The sequence below is a fragment of the Macaca fascicularis genome, chromosome 1 (assembly GCF_037993035.2).
Source record: "Macaca fascicularis isolate 582-1 chromosome 1, T2T-MFA8v1.1".
NCBI classification, from domain to species: Eukaryota; Metazoa; Chordata; class Mammalia; order Primates; family Cercopithecidae; genus Macaca; species Macaca fascicularis.
The window spans coordinates 75,304,608-75,326,031 of record NC_088375.1 but is presented as its reverse complement, the minus strand read 5'-3'; the positions used below and the strand labels follow the sequence as shown (position 1 = coordinate 75,326,031).

Genomic DNA, 21,424 nt, shown 5'->3' with positions numbered 1-21,424 from the left:
TAAACATGCAACTACGATACTAATGAGCAATTGCACTCTTGGTCATTGACCCCACCGAAGTGAAAACACTGTTCATAGAAAAACCTCTACACTAAGGTTAACAGCAGCTTTATTCATAATAGCCCAAAAGTGGATACAACTCAGAAGTCTTCCAATAGGTGAATGGTTAAACAAACTATGTACACCTATACAATAGAATACTACTCCGAATAAAAAGGAATAAACTATTGATACATCAACAACTTCGCTGACTTTTCAGAGAATTATGCTGAGTTTAAAAGCCAATCTGAAAAGGTTACATCATACCATTTGTGTAACATTATTTAAATGACAAAGTTATAAAAATAGAGAATGGGTTAGTGGGTTAACAGGGATTAAGTATAGGAGATTGAGGGTTGGAGTGAAATGGGTAAGGCTATAAAAGGGCAACATGAAGGATCATTGTAGTAGTAAATTGTTCTGTATTGGTCTGTATCAGTGTCAGTATCTTAGTTGTGATGTTACACTATAGTTTGCAAAATATTATCATTTTGGGAAACAGGATAAAGGTGCACAGGATCTCTACCAACTGCAAGTAAACCTACAATTATCTCAAAATAAATATTTCATGTAAAGATTGATAAATCATTCAGCAGGCAAACAAAAAGACAAATTTCAGGAGGAAAAAAGTAAGAAAAACTAACAGATCAACTCAGAAGATCTAACATTTAATAATTAGGCATTCCAGAGACAGAAAAAAGCAAAAACAAATTTTCTCACACTGAAGGACCCAGATCTCTTGATTGTGAGGTCTCACCCAACACAGTAAATGAAAAATGCACACTACTAGAGAAATTAAAAACTTCTAACAGCATCCAGAGGAAAAAATCCAGATCACATTCAAAGCAACGAGAATAAGCATTTTTTTTATCAGCCTATTGAAAACTTAAGAATATGAAGAAGAAAACAGACAAACAAGTGGGAAAACATCAACTCAAACAATAAGAATATGAAGAAGAAAACAGACAAACAAGTGGAAAAAAATCAACTCAAACAATACACTTCTCAACCATTCTCACTATTTGAGTGAGTTCTTCAGCAAAAGGTGGAAATGAACTGAGAAGGTGCGGGATCCAGGGAACAAGAGGTGTGGCAAAGGAGAGAAATGACATGAACACCCAATGAGAGCCAAGGAAGTTCCAGGACAGATCTGGAGAACAACAGCTCAGATGAGACCAGGTAGACAGAGGGCTTTGGGAGGAGATCACTGGAGGCTGAAGAGGAGGGAGGAATAAGGGATGGGCGTATTTTCAGATATGTTTTAATATTTGAAAACTAACAATGATAAAAATAAGAATGTAATAAAGATAGGCTGGCAGGTACTAGAAAAATTAAGAAGGCTGGCAGGTACATAGAAAAAATAGCAAAAACAAGACAAATATCAACTTTAGGAGAAACAAAAAGAAACCCTTAGCAGCAGAAAGTATTCATGTAGTCATAATAATGTCTGTATTCACAATTGATTAATTAAAAAGATGCTGTAATTGGAAATAGAGAGTTGGGAGATTAAAAAAAAAGAACTAAGTCTATGATAATAGAAAGTCAGTACTTCACATCTAAAATCAATGAATCACAAGCTATTGGTATAACCTTATTCTTTAGAAATATAGCATTAAATACAAAACAAAAGGACTAAAAGAGTTGACAGTGGTTTCTCTCAACAGAGCTTAGGAGTCAGGATAGATGGAACAAGAAATTGCTGTTTTTAATCCTTTTAGTTTTTTTTCTTTTAAACTGTGTGGATGCATTTGATTTAAGAAAAATGATTTTCTTTGAATCAAGAAAAGGCACAATCCAAATCAGAGGGGAAATATCTTAGTCAAGCTGTCAGAGGAACTACAGTGAATGATTAATTAATTTGGTAATTAATCCAGATGTTATTGACTAATACCAATAAATGTCCATTCCCCCATCACTGGTGGAATCTGACCTGCCTAGGAGCATCACTGTCACTATCTTTGAGCTTGAGAAATACTATATTAATGCATAGACAAGGCCTATTAATGAAGAGGCTGTTTGTTCCTGGTTTTAATACCACAGAGGCTAGAGAATGCAAAGAAGTCTTAGAGAGTCCCAGGACATCTAAACCCTTTCTAGCCCCTTGCCCTTCTGCAGCGTGGTGTGGTGAAAACACCTTATACAAGTAAGCTAACATTCAAGCCCTCATTTCTGTATTTGGAACATGAGCCTAACCTTGTAAGGATTTTGTGAAGATGGGAAATAAACCATGCCACGTGCTTAATTAGTACATAAAGGTACTCGGTATTATGGTTGTTGAAGTCATAAATAGCATTAATAGTAATGTTAGTATCATTCCCTGTGATTGTGGGCCTTTAGTGATTGATTTGCCATAATACCTCTCTCAATTTCCTAGTCCTTGATGTTTACAGTTAGTTTTTTTATGCAGAATACTGCCAGAGGACTGGGCGCATAGCTAATGATAATAACTCCTGTGGAAAAGGTACTGCCAGATACGTCAGTGTTAAGAGTCCCAGGGGCAGCTGAAGCAAAATGGTCTGGGCTAGGCTATGTGAGAAGGCAAGGCTTTGATGATGCAGTAACTTCTATATTTTTGATGTTGTTGAACTTGTTCTCAGCCAGACTCTAGGTTGTTATAACTGTGGAGGGAATAGGTCCAAGGTACCTCAGCTGATGCTGCAGAATTCATATCAAGGGCTTTGTGTATTGCTCCTGGGGGCATAGCTAGACAATGTAATATTCTTGTATTTTTAACATTTTTTTATAACTCCAACAATCAAAAGGTCATAATTTGTTGTAATGATGCTATAATTAAGTTGTGGTAAATGATAGCATTTGTAGATTTTATAACCAGAATTGATTCATAAAATGAATACAGTCCCAGCAGTTTATGTTAACATAATTAAATGGAAATGTAATTCTAACTCAGTTTGCTTATTAAATTGAAAATTACCGGGTTATGAGCACTTTTACGTTTCTGTCAAAATTGGTCTAAGTCTAGAATTCAATGAAATATCCATTAAAATAAAGCATATTGAAGGCTCTGTTGCTGGTGACAAATAAATTCCTTAAAGCACGTGTGACTTGATCATGTGAGGGCATGTGCTTTTAGTTAGGTTCCCTCTAACTGCCTTTTTCTTTCCTCTGCAGCCATTGGTTTAGCCCTGGGGCTAGGACAGAGCATGACCAGGTAAGGACCATTGTAATCCGAAAGGAAGTTACTCAGCCTCTTTCAAGTATTTAACTGTCTCCCTTCAAGAGAGTAGATCAGCTCTATGAGAAAAAATACAAATCCCTGCTCATTTTAAAAGGTGTTAATTATGCCAACGATTAATACACTGACCAAATAAATGCATGATCCTTAATCAGCATGAGAGTTTTCTTTCCTTTACTGCCACCGTCTTCAGTCATATGTGTGACCTCCGTGGAAAGACTCTGAAACTCACTCATTTGTAGGAGCTCACTATTGATCTTTATTTTTCACAAAGTTAAGGTATCAAAACAGTACATGTGCTTAAAAATTAATTTGTATTAAATCTAAGTTCAGCCAGGAAGAGAATATTTGTATCTGAAGTTTAGAAGGTAGGGTGAAGAGTTTCTTATACTTTTACATTATATTTCTAGATGAATTTTTTTAAATCTCTTTATTGGTATACATGGCAGCACAATGATTAGTTGACAGTGAGAAGTTAACGTTCATTGCAGTTATTTTTACATATAAAATCAGCAGTTACCCCTTGATTATATTAGTCCTTTCTCAGAAGCATGCTTAAACTTGTGATGTTTTAAAGCATATACATTTTAGAGTTTGCATCCTTGCAAAGTTTGTATCTTTTATTGTGAATGATAAAAGTTATTTTTAAAATAAAAGGGAGTGATAAACCTCAAATCCTCAGGGATCATTTCTTCTGAGGGGTAGGCAGAGAAATAGGTAGTGAAGAGGACTTTGTGCTTTAATGGTAATTGGTAACATTACTCTATAATGTTTGATTTTTCTTGGGTTGAGCAGCAGGTTCACAGCTGCTGCATATACCATAGTTCCTTTTACTAATAAAAGGAAGGTGCTATGCACTTCATTATGAACCCTTCTTTATTTTTTAACACACATAAGCTTAATAGAAATACCTTTCATTTTCATGATTTTTTTAACTTGCTTTTTTTCCATGAGAGTGAGTTACCTCTTTAAAGATACTTCTCACATTAATAATGGACTATGTGCCACTATTTCTATGAATTCAAAATTAACTAAGCTAAGCTACATCTATGATGTGTTCCTCTTATTATTTGCAATACAAAAATTAGACTTTCTGCTTTCCTAAATGGTTCATATCCCTCTATGTACAATGCTTACAATAATATTCTGCTTTTAGTATTAAGTTGCATCAGGATATATTTTATCTGAAAATGTAATTTTATAAAGCTCATTTTCTACGCTTTAGAACTTGAGAAGTACTAAAGCAATGTTATAAATCTAGATTTTAGACTATGGTATACCTGGTTGCTTCCAGCCAAGCTTTTTTCTGAAATTAAAAATTACCTTTAATAGCTAATACCTTATAAGGAAGAAATTGACCAATTTTTTAAATCTTTTTAAATCTTTTTGCCCGATTTTTGAATCAGCTTTTTACTTAAACTTTGATGTGCCATTTCGGATCTGTATCCTTACTAGGTAGATTATTAATTAATAAATACAGTTAATTCTTGTTACATATGGTAGTTATATTCTATGTAGTCATTTCAAACACTGAATCAATGAATACTGAACCATTGCTTGTAGGGGAAATACAGGGTTAGGTTTCTTTGAACCCCACGTCACATCTTCATCAACTGATCAATACATAACCTTGTTTTGTGTGTGTTTCTGTTTAAAGACACCTTATTTAATGTCTGTTGTTGATTCATTAACATTGAACTCACGACCAATAGCGTCATAACTCATGCCTGAATGAAGCTTATCTAAAGCACATATTTTCTCTTTAAGTCCCATCACTGTCTTCTTGCACTTAGGAACAGTAGACAGCTCTTTAGCACTATGCTTGGTGCCATTTTAAATAGTGAAGTCACCAACAGAAGCACAATTACACAAAACAAACAAACAAAAAACCAAAAAACTCATAGCATTAAACAGACTGCAAGAAATACACTTGTTTATACTATGAGAGCTTGAAATGAGGCCGTGTCACCGGGCTGGAGCTCAGCTGGAAACATATGTTAGAGGCTACTCAGATTTTTACCACTCTGCCTACACATGTCTGCACATGACTGCAAAAGCAGGGGAAGCACTGATTTTTGTGTTACAAATAAATGTTAGCAAGTAGGTATATGGAATCTGAGTAATGACAATGAATTGTACATGTATGTATATGTACAATGCATTCTATTTACATAAGGGATAATAATTTCTTAGTTCAACTCAGACCTAACTGTATAGCAAACTAAACTGTTGTCTGAAGTTAGGTGCAAGTGATGAAATGCAAGACCATGAAGTATAAAATCTTTTAGTTTATTGTTGAATGATTGACTAAATTGACTTGCATGATTACCTTATGTTTTTCTCATACCAACTTAACACTAAGAAACAATAATATTAACCCTACTTTTTAAATTCCATCTCTCACTCCTTTCTCCATCTTAATGATTCTTCTTTCTTGCTGTTCTTCAGTGCTAAGTCCCATTTCAATTTACCATGCATAGTGATCGTGCCTTTACTATACATTTATTAAATAACTTACCCACCAGCCACTATCTGTTGAGTACTCTCTATTTTTATCAAAAGAGATATTTGTAAAAAAACAACACAATTTTTCCCCTGAGGTGGTCATAGTCTGGAGAAGGTAAGCAGTAATTATACTATGTTGATAAATGTTTCAGAAAACCATAGAGAAGGCACTATGAAGGCCACAAAAGAGAAATGTCGAACTTAGTTCATGGGTGGAAGGAGGCTTTGCTTCCTTGAGACATTTTGACTGAGTTTACAAGAAGTATCTTAGTGAGTCAGATCATAGTTTGGATTTTACCTAGTTCCCCTTTTAATTTTGAGGACACTGCTGAGTGTGGAGAGACTTGAAATTATTTGTCTGACACTTGAGGAATTACCTGAACAGTGGCTGCCAATAGAAGCACTCCTGGGCTTGAGTGCCTTATGTATAATCAGGTAGTAAAGAGAGGATTGGTGGAGAATGAGATTTCTGCTCTTTGTCTTTCCTCTTGAGATTTGAGACTTTTAATAACCTTGAAAAATGTCACAAATAGCCACAGAAACTCTTAGTTCCTTTTTTTAAATGTAAAAACCATTATCCACAAGGTATACTTTTCTTCCTGGTTTAATTCAGCAGTTTTTCAAATTGTGTACGTAGGTTTTTTACTTACAGATTTTAATGTAATTCTTATATGAGTTATTTTTTAATATACATCTGCAGGTCACTAATAAGGGGATTGTATCTTCGTTTGGCCTAAGTCCAGCAATCTGAAAGTTGGAAGGTAAGAAGCACTTCGCACCATATTCAGAAGTTCTGTTTTTGATCAGAGTTGACATTATTGAGTCAGAATCCAGAAAAGTAACCTCACTTGTGACACTGATAGGAGTCCAAGGGAACAGAAAAAAATATGTATCAAGAAGAATGAAAAAATTTTCAAAATCTTTTGACCTACTCTTGCTTATTAGAGCAGGGTTCAAGGATTCTTATTTATTTTGAATTCATAATCTGACTTTTAAAAAAATATATTGGAGTCTTCTTTTTTTTTTTTTTCTTTTTTTTTTTGAGACGGAGTCTCGCTTTTTTGCCCAGGCTGGAGTGCAGTGGCACAACCTCAGCTCACTGCAATCTCTGTCTCCCAGGTTCAAACGATTCTTGTGCCTCAGCCTCCCTGAGTAGCTGGGATTAATTACAGGCACCTGCCACCATGCCTGACTAATTTTTGTATTTTTAGTAGAGTTTTGCCATGTTGACTAGGCTGAATTCGAACTCATGACTTCAGGTGATCTGCCCGCCTTGACCTCCCAAAGTGCTGGGATTACAGGCGTGAGCCACCATGCCTGGCCAGGAGCCTTCTAAATGCAAATATATGTTGTTCAAGTAACACCTTAGATTATTTTTTTCATCTTTGCCCCATAAAAGATCTAAGCTCACATATTAACTTGTGATTCATGACCCAGAGATCTCTGTAGTTTTATCTGAGCTTCATTTTAAAGTTGCAGTGGTATCCCCAGATTTATAATTGTATTGATAAGGTGAAATAAGTTTGTGATGGCTTTTATACATATAGATGCACTGCATTAAGTAATGCCATTGTTTGACTTGTTTTTATGTACAAAGCCCATCAAAACTATAAATTTGAGGAAGAAAACACATTCTTATATAAATCTAATAAAAGGAGCTATAACATCAATGTTCAGAGAGGGTGCTATGTCATTTAAGTTCATCCAGGTTGGTGGCCTCTCTGAGAACTATCCAAACCTAGTAGATACAACCTAATGTTTATTTTGGTTCTTATAATTGCATTTTTCAAAACTAAACTATAAATTTTTAATTTTTTTTTCATAACATTGTGTTTGGGATTTTGAGTTCTTTATCTGAACTGTTTTAACACAAGCCTCAGGAATAGTGTTCAAGTATCTGTCTTTTATCAGTTAGAAAACTTAATTAACCATTAACTGTTATCAATTTAAGGTAGAGGTAGAGATTTCATCATCTTACTTCTAGCTATCTGTGTCACAAATGTTGGTTTGTATATATATATATATTTTTTAAAAGGCACTAGACTTAGAAATGCCAAAGTAATTAATTTTCTTTATTTTCAGAAACAATTTAGTGTTCATGGTACGAAGTGTTTCTAAATTGAAACACTTTCAGATTAATGGATTTAAGATAACTGTTTGCTCTTTTCTATAAGTAGTAATAACGAGATATGGCTTCAGCTACATATCAGATACCAGATCTCACTCCCTCTTCCTTTATTTCATTCATCCATTCATTCAGCAAATATTTTTTGAGCACTGAAATGCTCCAGACACAGTGCATGAACCCTGAAAATGTAGGCAAATTGCATAACCCAAGCAAAGGGCCAGAGATGAGCAACAGCATGGTACATACCCCAAACTAACAAGTTCAAGATGGCTAGGAAATATCATTTAGATGGAAGAAGGATAGGTTGGGGTAGGAGGAAACATAATAAATTATGAATTTAGAGATGTAATCAAATTATGAAGGGTCATGAAAGCCTTATACAAGATTTTGAGTTTGATCTCCATAGAGTCATATAATTAGATTAATTTTAGAAAGCTCATAGAGTCTGCAGTGTGGAAAGTAGATTAGAAGGGAGCAGACCTGGAGGCAGGGAGATCATTTGGGAGACTTTGCCAGGACAGAGAAAATGGTGGTCTGAACTAGGATGGTGGCAATGGGAATGGAAAGTAGACATTTAAGAGAAAATTTAAGAGTACTTATTTAGTTCAGACATTCCTTGAAGAATAAGCCTAACCATATTCTTGATCATCTAATTAAGGTCTATTCCTTCTCAAGGACAGCTAAGTAAACTAATAATTGATTCTAAGTGATGTAATTGAACGGTTCAAAGCAGTTATTCGTCATTAGAAATAATTGATACTGGTCAGATAATACCTACCGAGAGCCAGTCCCATTAATTACATTCATAATTATAATAATAGCATTTAAGCCATTTCCTTTCTCAGCATTTCCTATGTTCCAGTTTTATAGTGCTAAATATTTTAAATGGTTTATATTACTTAATACTCACAATAGCGTTACAGGTAGATATTATTGTAATCTCCATTTTACAGGTGGAGACCAAGGCTTAGAGAAGTTAAGTACTTTGCCTAAAGTTACACAGGTTGTAAATGGTAAAGCTGTTATTGGAACCCAGTGACTTTTTATTTACTGGCCCAGCTGGGATTAGAACCCACCTCTATCCTGCATTATTACTTATAAGACTTTTATTTTTGTTGGGGTTCATTGCTAATATTCTGTACAACTTCATTTTAGCCCAGTCTTGCATATAATCATATTTCTGCATAAATAAGATAAGCTAGAGTTTGAGTGAGCACATAGTAAAGAATATTGACTATTTGCTTTTTTCTTTCCAATTAGTTAGGGTAAAGCAAGTGTGAAGGGAAGTAGATGGTAAGGCATTTTGAGGAGGCAATCAAATATGTTTTTTTCTAATTATATATTTCCAAGCCAATAATTTCTTTGAAGAAGAATGTTTTAAGCGTGTTTCTTTACCATGTTAGGCCAGTAGGTACAGAGAAAATAATATTAGCTCTTTATGTCAGCATAGGTAACAAAACCTTAAAAAATTCACAACTGAATGAGACAGTGAAGGCCGTTGACAAGAGAGGTTGCATTACTTCAACCAGGGCTACTGCAGTGAACCAGAAAAAGAACTGTGTTCTAGACTTCCATCCCCAGGCCACATCTTAACTGACTCTGAGGGCAGTTTAGCTGTCCAGGAAGAACTGGATTGCTAACTCTCACTGATAATTTTGCAACAGTGACAATAAAGAATGAATTTTAAAAAGAAAAATTTGTCTCCCTGAACTATTGAACTCCAGAAAAAGTAGTACTTACAGTCTTTGCTTTAAGAGAAACCAGTAAAAAAAGAAAAAAAGAAAGCCATGCAAATAAATGAATAGTGTCCCTTTGAATGAGAATATTTTCCTACTTGCAAAATAATATAATGAAAATATTTTTGTTTCTATGACTTTGTCTTAACACTTTGTGTAGCATCAGCTTCTGAGAGATAATCGAGCTGAAAGAGGACACAAGAAAAATTGTTCTGTGAAAACAGCCAGCAGGTAAGCAATTCAAAATCACTTTTGATTCATTCATTTTCTTTTTTCTATGCCTATAAGAATGGAATGAATTATTGTTAGGTTGTCTTTGGTTCTAAAAAGTCAGCTTAAAATATTTTATGTATTGTTTATTGGAATATATTTTAGGATTACTAGTAATGAATAGAAAGATATTTTATTTATATTTTTTAAACTTGTAAAAAATAAATAATAATTTTTAAAATAAAATATTTATCTCCCTTAACTATTGCATTTTAGATCAACATTTACCATAATAATTCATTTTTAATCTAATAAATGAGCTTAATCTCTTTCCCTAAACTTAAGTGGCATTTAGACCTTATGAGAAAGAAATATGTATATTCTCATAACATATAAATGAGTAAAGACTGGGAAGAAAGTAGTCTCTTTTAAAGAGTGCTTTTAGAATCTTGTTCATTTTTTCCAATGTTGGTTTTTTCCATAATATTAGGAATTTCCCCCAGTTTGTTTTTTAGACAATATGTTTTCAAATTTTGCAAATGGGGTTTCTGAAGACTTAATTTTTGTTTAGATGAAAGTGGCTACCCTTCTTGTCAGAATGTTGATTAGAAAAACTGCCCTGATATTTACATTTGTTTTATCCTTGAGAAGAGACAACTGACCTCAGTAGCCACCATTGCATCCCATGGCTTCCCAGTGGTAGTGTGCTGTCCACTGACTTTAACATTCCCAAGTAACCAAACTACAGCTTCAAAGTGCCATGTTGTGCAGATAAATGTCAACTGAGATCCCACTGGGTGTCTGCGGAAGCAAATGCAAATCCTACCTAGCATACCTAATGTAAGACAATCAAAAATCGCCAAACGTAAAATGAGATAATTCACCATCAGTGATAGTCAACATAAACGACTAAGAGATTTTCTCCTAAGACTGCCAGATCCTAAAATTATAAGATATAGATTATAAAGTAACTATGTATGAGACGTTTATAGAAATAAAATTAACAAGCAACAAATCACGATAAAAATGAATCAGTAAGAAGTGAACAATATATATAATTTTTAGAAATGGGAAACGTGATCGTTCAAGAGATAATTAGTGAAATGAAAGATACATCTGAAGAATGGACCAGAACATAGTATAAAAATTCAAGGAGATGAAAAACTGAAGTAGTACGTAAGAGACTTAGAAGATCTGTGATACAGTCAATCATAGTCCGTGATGAAAAGAATAGAATAGCTGAAAAAAACATGAAATTTGATGAGATGGTCGCTAAGAATTCCCAAACCTGGTAAAAGTTACAAACCCATAGATACAGATACAAAAAGCACGGTGAATAACATGCACAATAAATAAAACTAAATCCACACTTAATAATATACCATAGTAGACCAAAAGCAAAGACAAATGTTAAAAGAATCAAGATAAAAGGCAAATTATCTACAAAGGAACGACAATGATATTATCAGATTTCTCAGTAGCATCGGTGAGGCCAAAAGACAGTGGAATCATCCTCATTGTGCTGCATGAAAATAAATTGTCAACCTAGAACTATGTACCTGGAAATCCATCTTTCATGTACAAAGATGAAGTAAAATAATTTTAAGATTTTCAAAAAGAGGGAATGTTTACAGACCTTTGTGAAGAAGTTTTAAAGGGTGTATTTCAAGAAAAGTCCCAAGGAAGGTCTGAGAGGCAAGAATGAATAACGAGCCAATATACTGATTAAAATGTTTATATAAATAATCATTGCTTATATAGAGGGATAATTGTAATAATGTCATTTGTAGGACGTTTAAAAAAATTTTTTTTTAAATTTGAGACAGAGTTTCTCTCTTGTTGCCCAGGCTGGAGTGCAATGGTGCAATCGCCACTCACTGCACCCTCCGCCTCTCAGGTTCAAGTAATTCTCCTGCCCCAGCCTCTCAAGTACCTGGGATTACAGGCATGTGCCACCACACCTGGCTAATTTTGTATTTGTAGTCTCTACTACAAATAGTAGTATTTCTCTACTACAAATGGGGTTTCACCATGTTGGCCAGGCTGGTCTCGAACTCCTGACCTCAGGTGATCTGCCTGCCTTGGCCTCCCAAAGTGCTGGGATTACAGGCATGAGCCACTGCACCCGGACAATTTGTAGGACTTAGAGGCAATCTAAAATAATGGACAAAACAAAAAAAAAAAAAGAAAAGAAAGAAAATAATGGACAGCAATAGCATGTGAAGTTTGCAGGGTTGGTGATTATAGTGAAAGTCCAATGTAAGGTCCTTGAGTTGTTTAAGATGTCTACCTCATTAGTCAGTCAAGCATTTGACATTTGATAAGACTACATTAAGTATTCATTGGTAAAATATCTAAATAACTTCTAAGTCAATAGAAATGGAGTATATAATTACCAAACCAGTGGAAGGGGGGAAATGGAATTAAAATATTGCCCCCCACCCCCAAATAATCTGTTTTTTAAAAAGTGAGGGGCATGACGACTTATGCCTATAATTAATTCCAGCACTTTGGAAGGCTTAAACAGGAGGATTGCTTGAAGCCAGGAGCTCGAGACCAGCCTGGGCAACATAGTGAGACCCCCGATCTCTACCGGAAAAAAAAAAAAAAAAGTGAAAAGAAAAAGCATTGAGAAAATAAGATACAGACAAAACATAAAATTAGACAATTGAATCATACACATAAACACACACACACACACACACACACACAGAGATCAGTAATCACAGGAAGTATTTATGGTTGGCTGGGCGAAGAGGCTCACACCTGTTAAGCCACAGCACTTTGAGATTACTTGAGACAAGGAGTTTGAGACCACCATGGGCAACATGCAAGACTCTGTCTCTACAAAAAAAAAATTTTTTTTTAAATAGTCTGTGGTGATGCATGTCTATAATCCCAGCTACACAGCAGGCTGAGGCAGGAGGACTGCTTGAGCCCAGGAGTTGGACCTTACAGTGAGCCATGATCATGCCACTGCCCTTCAGCCTGGGCAACACAGTGAGACCCTGTCTCCAAAAAAAAATAGTTTTTTAAAAATTAAAATGAAATAAAATAATTTATGATTAAACATGTCAGTTAAAAGCAGAACTAATTAGATTGGACTTATTGAAAATATCTAGTATATGTTCTTTATAAAAGACACACCTGAAATATGACAGGAAAAGGTGGAAAACTAAAGAAGGAACAGGATATATGCCAGATGCATTATAAAGAAAGCTCTCATACCAAAGTGATTTAGGAAGAAAAACTTTACCAAGTTTTAAAAAGTCATTATTTTATGATAAAAGATTCAACGTATAGGCACTAAAATAACCTCAAAAATGTATAAAGCAAAGAGCAATAGTACCTGGAGAAACTCACTAACCCACTATCATAGCACTCTTATTATTGATAGCTTAAGCCACCTGAAAATGTATAAATGGAAAATTTCTGTAACACAAAATTAGCAAGCTGAAGTTAGTAATATTATATAAAACCTTGCATCCAAACTGGTAGAAAAAACACACTTTTCTCAAAGACACATAGAACACTTACAAAATTAATCACTTACCAGGCCATAAAGCTAGTATCAACAAATTTTAGTGAATATGGATCATAAAAAATACATTCCTTTACTGGAATGTGAATAAGTTAGCAATTGGTACCAATTTTTTTTTTTTTTTTTTTTTTTTAAGGTTACAGTTAAAGGCTAGGCACGGTCGCTCATGCCTGTAATCTTTGGGAGGCCAACGTGGGTGGATCACGAGGTCAGGAATTCAAGACCAGCCTGACCAACATGGTGAAACCCTGTCTCTATTAAAAATACAAAATTAGCCGGGCGTTGTGGCATGCACCTGTAATCTCAGGTACTCAGGAGGCTGAGGCAGGAGAATCACTTGAGCCCAAGAGTCAGAGGTTGCAGTGAGCCAAGATCACGCCACTGCACTACAGTCTGGGCGACAGAGTGAAACTCTGTCTCCAAAACAAAAAGTTACAGTTAAAAAGTACACTTCTGGCCGGATACAGTGGCTCATGGCTGTAATCCCAGCACTTTGGGAGGCTGAGGAGGGCGGACACCTGAGTTCAGGAGTTCGAGATCAGCCTGGCCAAAATGGTGAAACCCTGTTTCTACTAAAAATACAAAAATGTGCCAGGCTTGGTGGCTCCCACCTGTAGTCCCAGCTACTTGGGAAGCTGAGCCAGGAGAATCGCCTGAACCCGGAAGTCGGAGGTTGCAGTGAGCCAAGATGGGGCCATAGCACTCTGGCCTGGGCAGCAAGAGTGAAACTCCGACACACAAAAACACACACACACAAAGTATTCTTCCAAGCAACTCATGTGTCAGAAGCAACTTTATTAATATCAAGACACGTGGGTTACAATTAGATGGTAATTGGAGGAAATTCTACTGCCTTAAATGTTTACTTACATTAGAAATTCAGTCCCAGCTCCTGTTACAATCAAGTTTCTGAACTATAGGATTACTGCTACCTCTCTGAAGATCAACCCAGCAGAAATTTAGAAAGACAAAATACATAGGAAACTTCAAGAAGCCCTTGGTATTATAGGTGCTATCTTAAACTTATGTATGTAAAGCAGGGTGGCTTTGACTTGAGACAGGAGGCAATCTAGCCTGGCTGAGAGAGAATAAAATATGAAATACAGGGTAAACCTTTGGAGTTCTGTACTTTTTCATCATTGGCCATTGCCTTGGGAGAATTGCTGTCTGCCCCACACAAAGACTCAGACCTCTGGTCTAAGTGTCTTCCGAAATAAACTCAGTAGTTCACAGTGCTGTTTTTGAGGAACTTGATGGAACTGGGTGAAAGATTATAATGTCCTTGTTGCAGCTCCTCTAAAACCCAGTGCTGAAGAATTAGTTCTGCTCCTCTCTGGGAGTGAGAAGAGGGAAAAGGTATTCTCCTAACCAAAGGGGTTATTTCATGGAGTGGGGTGTGATGACTGTGGTTTTCCGGTGCCAGGGCCTGTCTACTCTAAGGCTCACAACCCCAGTTGCTTTTCCCATGCCATTGCCTGACAGACTAGCCAATATTCTCAGAGGAAGATGAACTCATAGGCCAAGATAAGACATTTGAAAAGGCCAGACACGGTAGCTCACACCCGTAATCCCAGCACTTTGGAAGGCCAAGGCGGGAGGATCACTTGAGCCCAGGAGTTCAAGACCAGCCAGTGCAACATAGTGAGACTCTGTCTCTGTAAAACATTTAAAAACTAACTGGGCAGTTGAGGCTGCAGTGAGCCATGATCATGCTAGTGCACTCCAGTGTGGGCAACAGAGTAAGACCCTGTCTCAAAAAACAAAAAAAAAGAAAAAGAAAAAAGACATTTGACAAGAACAGCCTTTTCAAAAGAAAAACAATCAGTTGGATTACAGATTCCAATAGAAGCAGAAATGTTGGCACAAGAGAGTCAACAAAACTGTAATTAACATGATACATATTAACCAAAATAGATATAGGAAGATATTTACAATACGAAGCAAGAAAAAGAACACATAATTAAGAACCAGATATTTATCTACTAAGTCTTAAGATATACATAACTGGAGAGATACACCTTGTTCATGGGTCAGAAGACTCAATATCTTAAGATCAGTTTTCTCCAAATTTTCTAGATTAAATACTATCTAAATCAAAATCCCAGCAGGCAATTTTACAGAAATGGATAAGCTAATTCTAAGTTTCATATGGAAATGCAAAGGACTTAGCCCAAACAACTTTGAACAAGAAAAATAAAGTTAAAATGCTAACACTACGTTATTTGAAGACTTTATTATAAAGCTGTATTAATTAAGACAGTCTGGTACAGTCATGAACCACATAAGGACATTTCAGTCAGTGAGGGTTCACATATATGACAGTGGTCCCAGAAGATTACAATACCATACTTTTACTGTGTCTTTCCCATGTTTAGTTATGTTTGGATACACAAATACCATCGTATTACAGCTGCCTACAGGATTCAGTACAGTAACATGCTGTACAGGTTTGTAACCTAGAAGCAATCGGTTACACCATACAGCCTAGGTGTGTAGTAGGCTACACCATCAGGTTTGTATCCTTGTCATTAATTGATGCCTGACTACATTTATATGAAGATAGAAAAACAGATCATTAGAGAGGAATAGAGGTCAAGAAATACAACTACATGTACAAAGACAACTAACTGATTTTCACCAATGTACAAAGTCAATGAAGAAAGTTTGATAGTCTTTTCAACAAATAGTACTGGATCAAGTATATTGTCATTTGCAGAAAAATATATGTATTTTCAACTCACACCTAACACTGTACACCATGTAATGGTTAATTTTATGTGTCAACTTGACTGGGCTAAGAGATGCCCAGATAGCTGCTCAATGAATATTTCTGGGTTTGTCCATAAGGGTGTTTCTGGAAGAGACTAGCATTTGAATCGGTAGACTGAGTAAAGATCTTTCTTATGCAGATGGACATCATCCAGTCTATTAAGGGCCTGAATAAAACATAAAGGCAGAGGAATGGTAAATTTATTTTCTCTTCTTGAACTGGGAGATCCATATTCTCTTGCCCTTAGACATCAGCACTCCTGGTTCTTGGACCCACGAACTCAGGTGAAGTCTTACCCCATTACTCCCTAGCTCTCAGCTGAATTACTCCACCAACTTGCCTACTCCTCCATTTTGCAGACCACAGATTGTGGGACTTCTCAGCCTCCATAATCACATGAATCAATTTCTATAGTAAATATATTTATGTGTATATATCACATAGAAAACAACCCACATGGATAACAGACCTAAATGTAAAACCTAAATGTATAAAACCTCAAGAAAACACAGGAGAAAATCTTTGCAACTTTGGTGTGTTTACAGGCCAGGTTCTTCAGAGAAACTGAGTTCATATAAATAAATATATAACATATATATACATATACATCTATATGGGAATATATCCATCCTATATATCCCTATACCTCCTATATATTTGTATACATATGTACATATATCACCTCTATACATACATATATGCACACATATGTTCATATGTGTATACATATATATGTGTATATATGTATGCATGTGTGTATAGATGTATACACATGCATATTTATGTGTATATGCATATGTGTATGCATCTATACACACGTGTATAGATGCATCCTATATATATATATAAATAATTATATATAGAAAGATTTATTTGAAGGAATTGGCTCACACAGTTACAGAGACTGAGAAGTCCCAAGGTCTTCAGCTGACAAGCTGGAGACTCAGGAGAACCAGTGGTGTAGATCTAGTCTGAATCTGAGGGCCTGAGAACCAGGAAAATCTGCGATGTAACTTCTAGTCTGATAGTCAACAGACTCAAGACCCAAGAAAAGCCAATTTTTTAGTTCCAATCCAAAAGTAGGAAACTGATGTTCAATCTAAGTAGTCAGGTAGGAAGAGGTTCCTCTTACTCATCCTTTTTGTGTTCTAAAAAACAATTGATTGGAAGAGGCCCACCCACAATTAGGAGATAAATCTACTCAGTGTACCAATTCAAATTTCATCTCATCTGGAAACACTCTCACAGACATAGACACAGTAATATTTGACCAAATGTCTGGGGACCTCGTGACCCAGTCAAGTTGATTCATAAAAGTAACCAACATACGTTGGCTTCAGCAAAGATTTCTTTGATAAAACTTCAGAACACAATCCAGGAAAGAATAAATTGATAAATTGGAATTTATGAAAATGTAAAACTTACATTCTTCAAGCCACAGACTTGGAAAAAATGTTTGCAATCACATATCTTATAAAACATTTATATCAAGAATATGTAAAGAACTCTGAAAACTCAATGTTAAGAAATCAATCCAATTAAACAATAAGGAAAAGTTTGAATAGACACCTAACCAAAGAAGATATGTAAATGGAAAATTGCATATGCAAAGATGTTAAACATCATTACTCATTAGGAAAATGGAAAGTAAAACCACAATGAGGTATCACTCACAACAATTAGAATAGCTAAAAATAACAAAATGAATGTACTATATTACATTCTGGAAACCAGTTTTGAAGTTTCCTAAAATGTTAAATGTAGACCTACTATGCATTCCACGCAAATACTTAAAAGATTGTACACACCACACCACTGCACTCCAGCCTGGGTGACAGAGCAAGACCCTGTCTCCAAAAAAAGCAACACGGGGCTGGGCACAGTGGCTTATACCTGTAATCCCAACACTTGGAGCCAAGGTGGGAGGATTGATTGAGCTCTAAAGCTCAAGGCCATCTTGGTCAACACAGTGAGATGCCATCTCTACAAAAAGTGAAAAAAATTAGTCAGGCATGGTGGCACATGCCTGTAGTCCTATCTACTCAGGAGGCCGAGGTGGGAGGATTGCTTGAGCCTGGGAGGCAGAGGTTGCAGTGAGCCAAGATTGTACCACTGCACTCAAGCCTGGGCGACAGAGACAGAATGAGACTGTCTCAAACAAACAAACAAAACAAGATTGATACACAAATATTTGTAGCATCTTTATTCATAATAGTAAAAGCAAAAAGGAAACAACCAATATATACTAAAACTTCGATAGAGAGTATATGGATAAACAATGTTGGTATATCCAAACAGTGGAAAGCAACTCAGTCACCAATAAAAAGGAATGAAGAATTGATATACATAACACATTTATGTAAAATTCTAGGAAACATAAACTAGTATATAGTGAAAGATAGCAGAATCAGTTGTTACCCAGCATGGGGTGAGGACCGGGGGAGTGGGAGGAAAGGGCTACAAAGGGGCATGTAAAACTTTTGGGATGATAGATATGTTCGTTATCTTGATTGTGGTGATGATTTCATGTGTGTATGAATGTGTCAAAACATATCAAATTGTATACTTTAAGTATTTGAAGGTTATGTGTGTCAGGCACCAGGATGATAGGGAAACTGTCAAAACTCTTCAAACTTTTTTTTTTTAAATAAAATCTTTGGTGGCTTTCTCTTTCATTCCAAGTAAAAACTGAAGTCTTTTCGTTTTGGCCTACAAGACTATATGTGATGTGATTCACCCCTTGTGGCTTCCTCCCTGACCTTGTCTCCTCCCACTTCAACTCTTATTCACCATGAGCTCCAGACACACTGGCCTCTTAGTGGTTCCTCCAGCACACCATCCACACTCACATCTCAGGGCCTTTGCACCTGCTGTTCCCTCTGCCAAAACACTCTGTCTACAAGTACCCATATGGCTTTCTCCTCTTTTCCTTCAAGTCTCTGCTCAGTGTAATGTCCACTGTCCACCAGTACCATCATAGCCTGTCCCCTGTCCCTGCTTTATGTGTCTTCCCTATTGTCTCTATTTTTCCTCTTTTTAAGCTTCATGAATACATGGTCTTTGTTTTACTCACTCATGTAGTCCCAATACCAAAAACAGTGCCCGGCACTATTAGGCAAATGTTTGTTGCATAAAATATTTATAGAATCAATTTAAAATGAAATCTAAGGAGTAAAATACACTGATTAAGTGTGTAGGCCCTGGAACTGAAGTGCCTGACTTCTAATTCCAGTTTAATCACTTACTAACTGGGTGATCCCGAGCAAAATCTGACCTCTCTCTCTCTCTCAGTTTACTTATCAATAAAAAAGAGAAAATGATAGTACCTACCTCATAGCATTGTTTTAAGGAATAAACAATAATAAATAAGTGAATGTTAGCTGTTATTATGACTATATTATTATTGTTTCTTTTTTTTTTTTTTTTTTTGAGACGGAGTCTCGCTCTGTCGCCCAGGCTGGAGTGCAGTGGCTGGATCTCAGCTCACTGCAAGCTCCACCTCCCGGGTTTACGCCATTCTCCCGCCTCAGCCTCCAGAGTAGCTGGGACTACAGGCGTCCGCCACCTCGCCCGGCTAGTTTTTTGTATTTTTTTAGTAGAGACGGGGTTTCACCATTTTAGCCAGGATGGTCTCAATCTCCTGACCTCGTGATCCACCCGTCTCGGCCTCCCAAAGTGCTGGGATTACAGGCTTGAGCCACCACGCCCGGCCTCTTGTTTCTATTTTTATTGTGTGTTTCCTAAGCACTTGGTTTTGTTTTGTTTTTTGTTTGTTTGTTTTTTGGGCTACTTGAGGCAGGGTCTCACTCTATCTCTCAGGCTAAAGTGCAGTGGTACAGTCATAGCTCATCATACATAGTCTCAAACTCCTGGGCACAAGCAATCCTTCTGCCTCAGCCTTCTGATTAGCTGGGACTACAGGCATCCACCACCACGCCTCACTAATTTTTTTTATTTTTTGTAGAGCTGGAGTCTCACTGTGTGCTCAGGCTGGTCTTGAACTCCTGGCATCAAAGAATCTTCTTACCTCAGCCTCTGAAAGTGCTGGGGTTGTAGGCATGAGCCACTGTGCCTGGACCTAGGCACTTGTTAAGCTGAATTTTTCTATCACATTATTTTTGTACATAGTTTAGAATGTTAAATTGTTCTATAAACTTATAACAAAATACAGTGGGTCCGAGCCCTATTCTTTACCATTCTCTAATTTCACTCTTGAAAGGAAACTACTCTTAACTGTTTTAGCTATGTCTTCTGTTGACCTCTGTGTTTCTAGTATTGCATATTTATATTGCTGTTTCTTGAAGTTTTCAGTTTAATAGTGCCTGTTGACTTTTTAAAAATTCATTTTATTTTAATTTTTGTGGAGACAGAGTAGGTATATGTATTTATGGGGTAGGTGAGATGTTTTGTTACAGGCATGCAATGCATAATAATCACATTATGGAAAATGGGGTATCCATCCCCGCAACCATTTGTCTTTTGTATTACCAATAATCCAGTTAGACTTGTTATTTTAAAATGTATAATTAAATTATTATTGACTATAGTCACCCGTTGTGCTATCAAATACTAGGTCTTATTCATTCTTTCTATTTGTTTTGTACTCATTAATTATCCCACATCCCTGCTACCCTCCCACTCCCCTTCCCAGTCTCTGGTAGTCATTCTTCTAGAACTCTCTATCTCCATAAGTTCAATTGTTTTGATTTTCAGATCCCCCAATTAAGTGAAAAGATGATGATACCTCATTGTGGTTTTGATGTTTGTCTTTCTGTGCCTGGCTTATTTCACTTAGCGTAATCAATTCCAGTTCCATCCATGTTGTTGTAAATGACAGAAAACCATTATTTTTAGTGGCTGAATACTACTCCATTATGTATATGTATCACATTTTCTTTATCTGTTCATCTGTTGATGGACACTTAGGTTGCCTCCAAATATTGGCCATTGTGAACTGTGCTGCAACAAACATGGCAGTGCAGGTATCTCTTTGATACACTGATTTCCATTCTTTTAGGTACATACCTAGCTATGGGATTGCTGGATCATATAGTAGCTCTATTTTTAGTTTTTTGAGGAACCTCCAAATTGTTCTCCATAGTGGTTGTACTAATTTACTTTCCTGCCAACAGCATTAGAGGGTTCCCTTTTCTCCACATCCTTGCCAGAATTCATTATTACCTCATTTGGATATAAGCCATTTCAGCTGGAGTGAGATGATATCTCATTGTGGTTTTGATTTGCACTTCTCTGATGATCAGTGATGTTGAGCACCATTTCATATGCCTGTTTGTCATTGTAT

At 36.2% G+C, this 21,424-nt stretch overlaps 1 protein-coding gene across 12 annotated transcripts in view; it reads left to right on the top strand.

Moving 5' to 3' along the window:
* Window positions 1-21,424, top strand: part of GPATCH2 (G-patch domain containing 2) — a 201,853-nt gene that overhangs the window by 127,174 nt on the left and 53,255 nt on the right. For 6 of the 12 annotated variants that reach the window (XR_012428691.1, XR_010585592.2, XM_005540865.5 and 3 more), the window contains exons 7-8: window positions 3,169-3,208; window positions 9,762-9,832. The exons of 2 other annotated variants lie outside the window; for them this stretch is intronic. Coding sequence is in view for 4 of the 10 variants with exons in the window: in XM_005540865.5 (XP_005540922.3) it covers window positions 3,169-3,208; window positions 9,762-9,832 (111 nt within the window). In the remaining 6 variants the exon portion in view is untranslated. Of the gene's footprint in view, window positions 1-3,168; window positions 3,209-6,437; window positions 6,499-9,761; window positions 9,833-21,424 lie in introns of all 12 variants that reach the window. 4 more of the 12 variants (XR_012428694.1, XR_012428695.1, XR_010585602.2 and 1 more) reach the window with 1 other exon arrangement.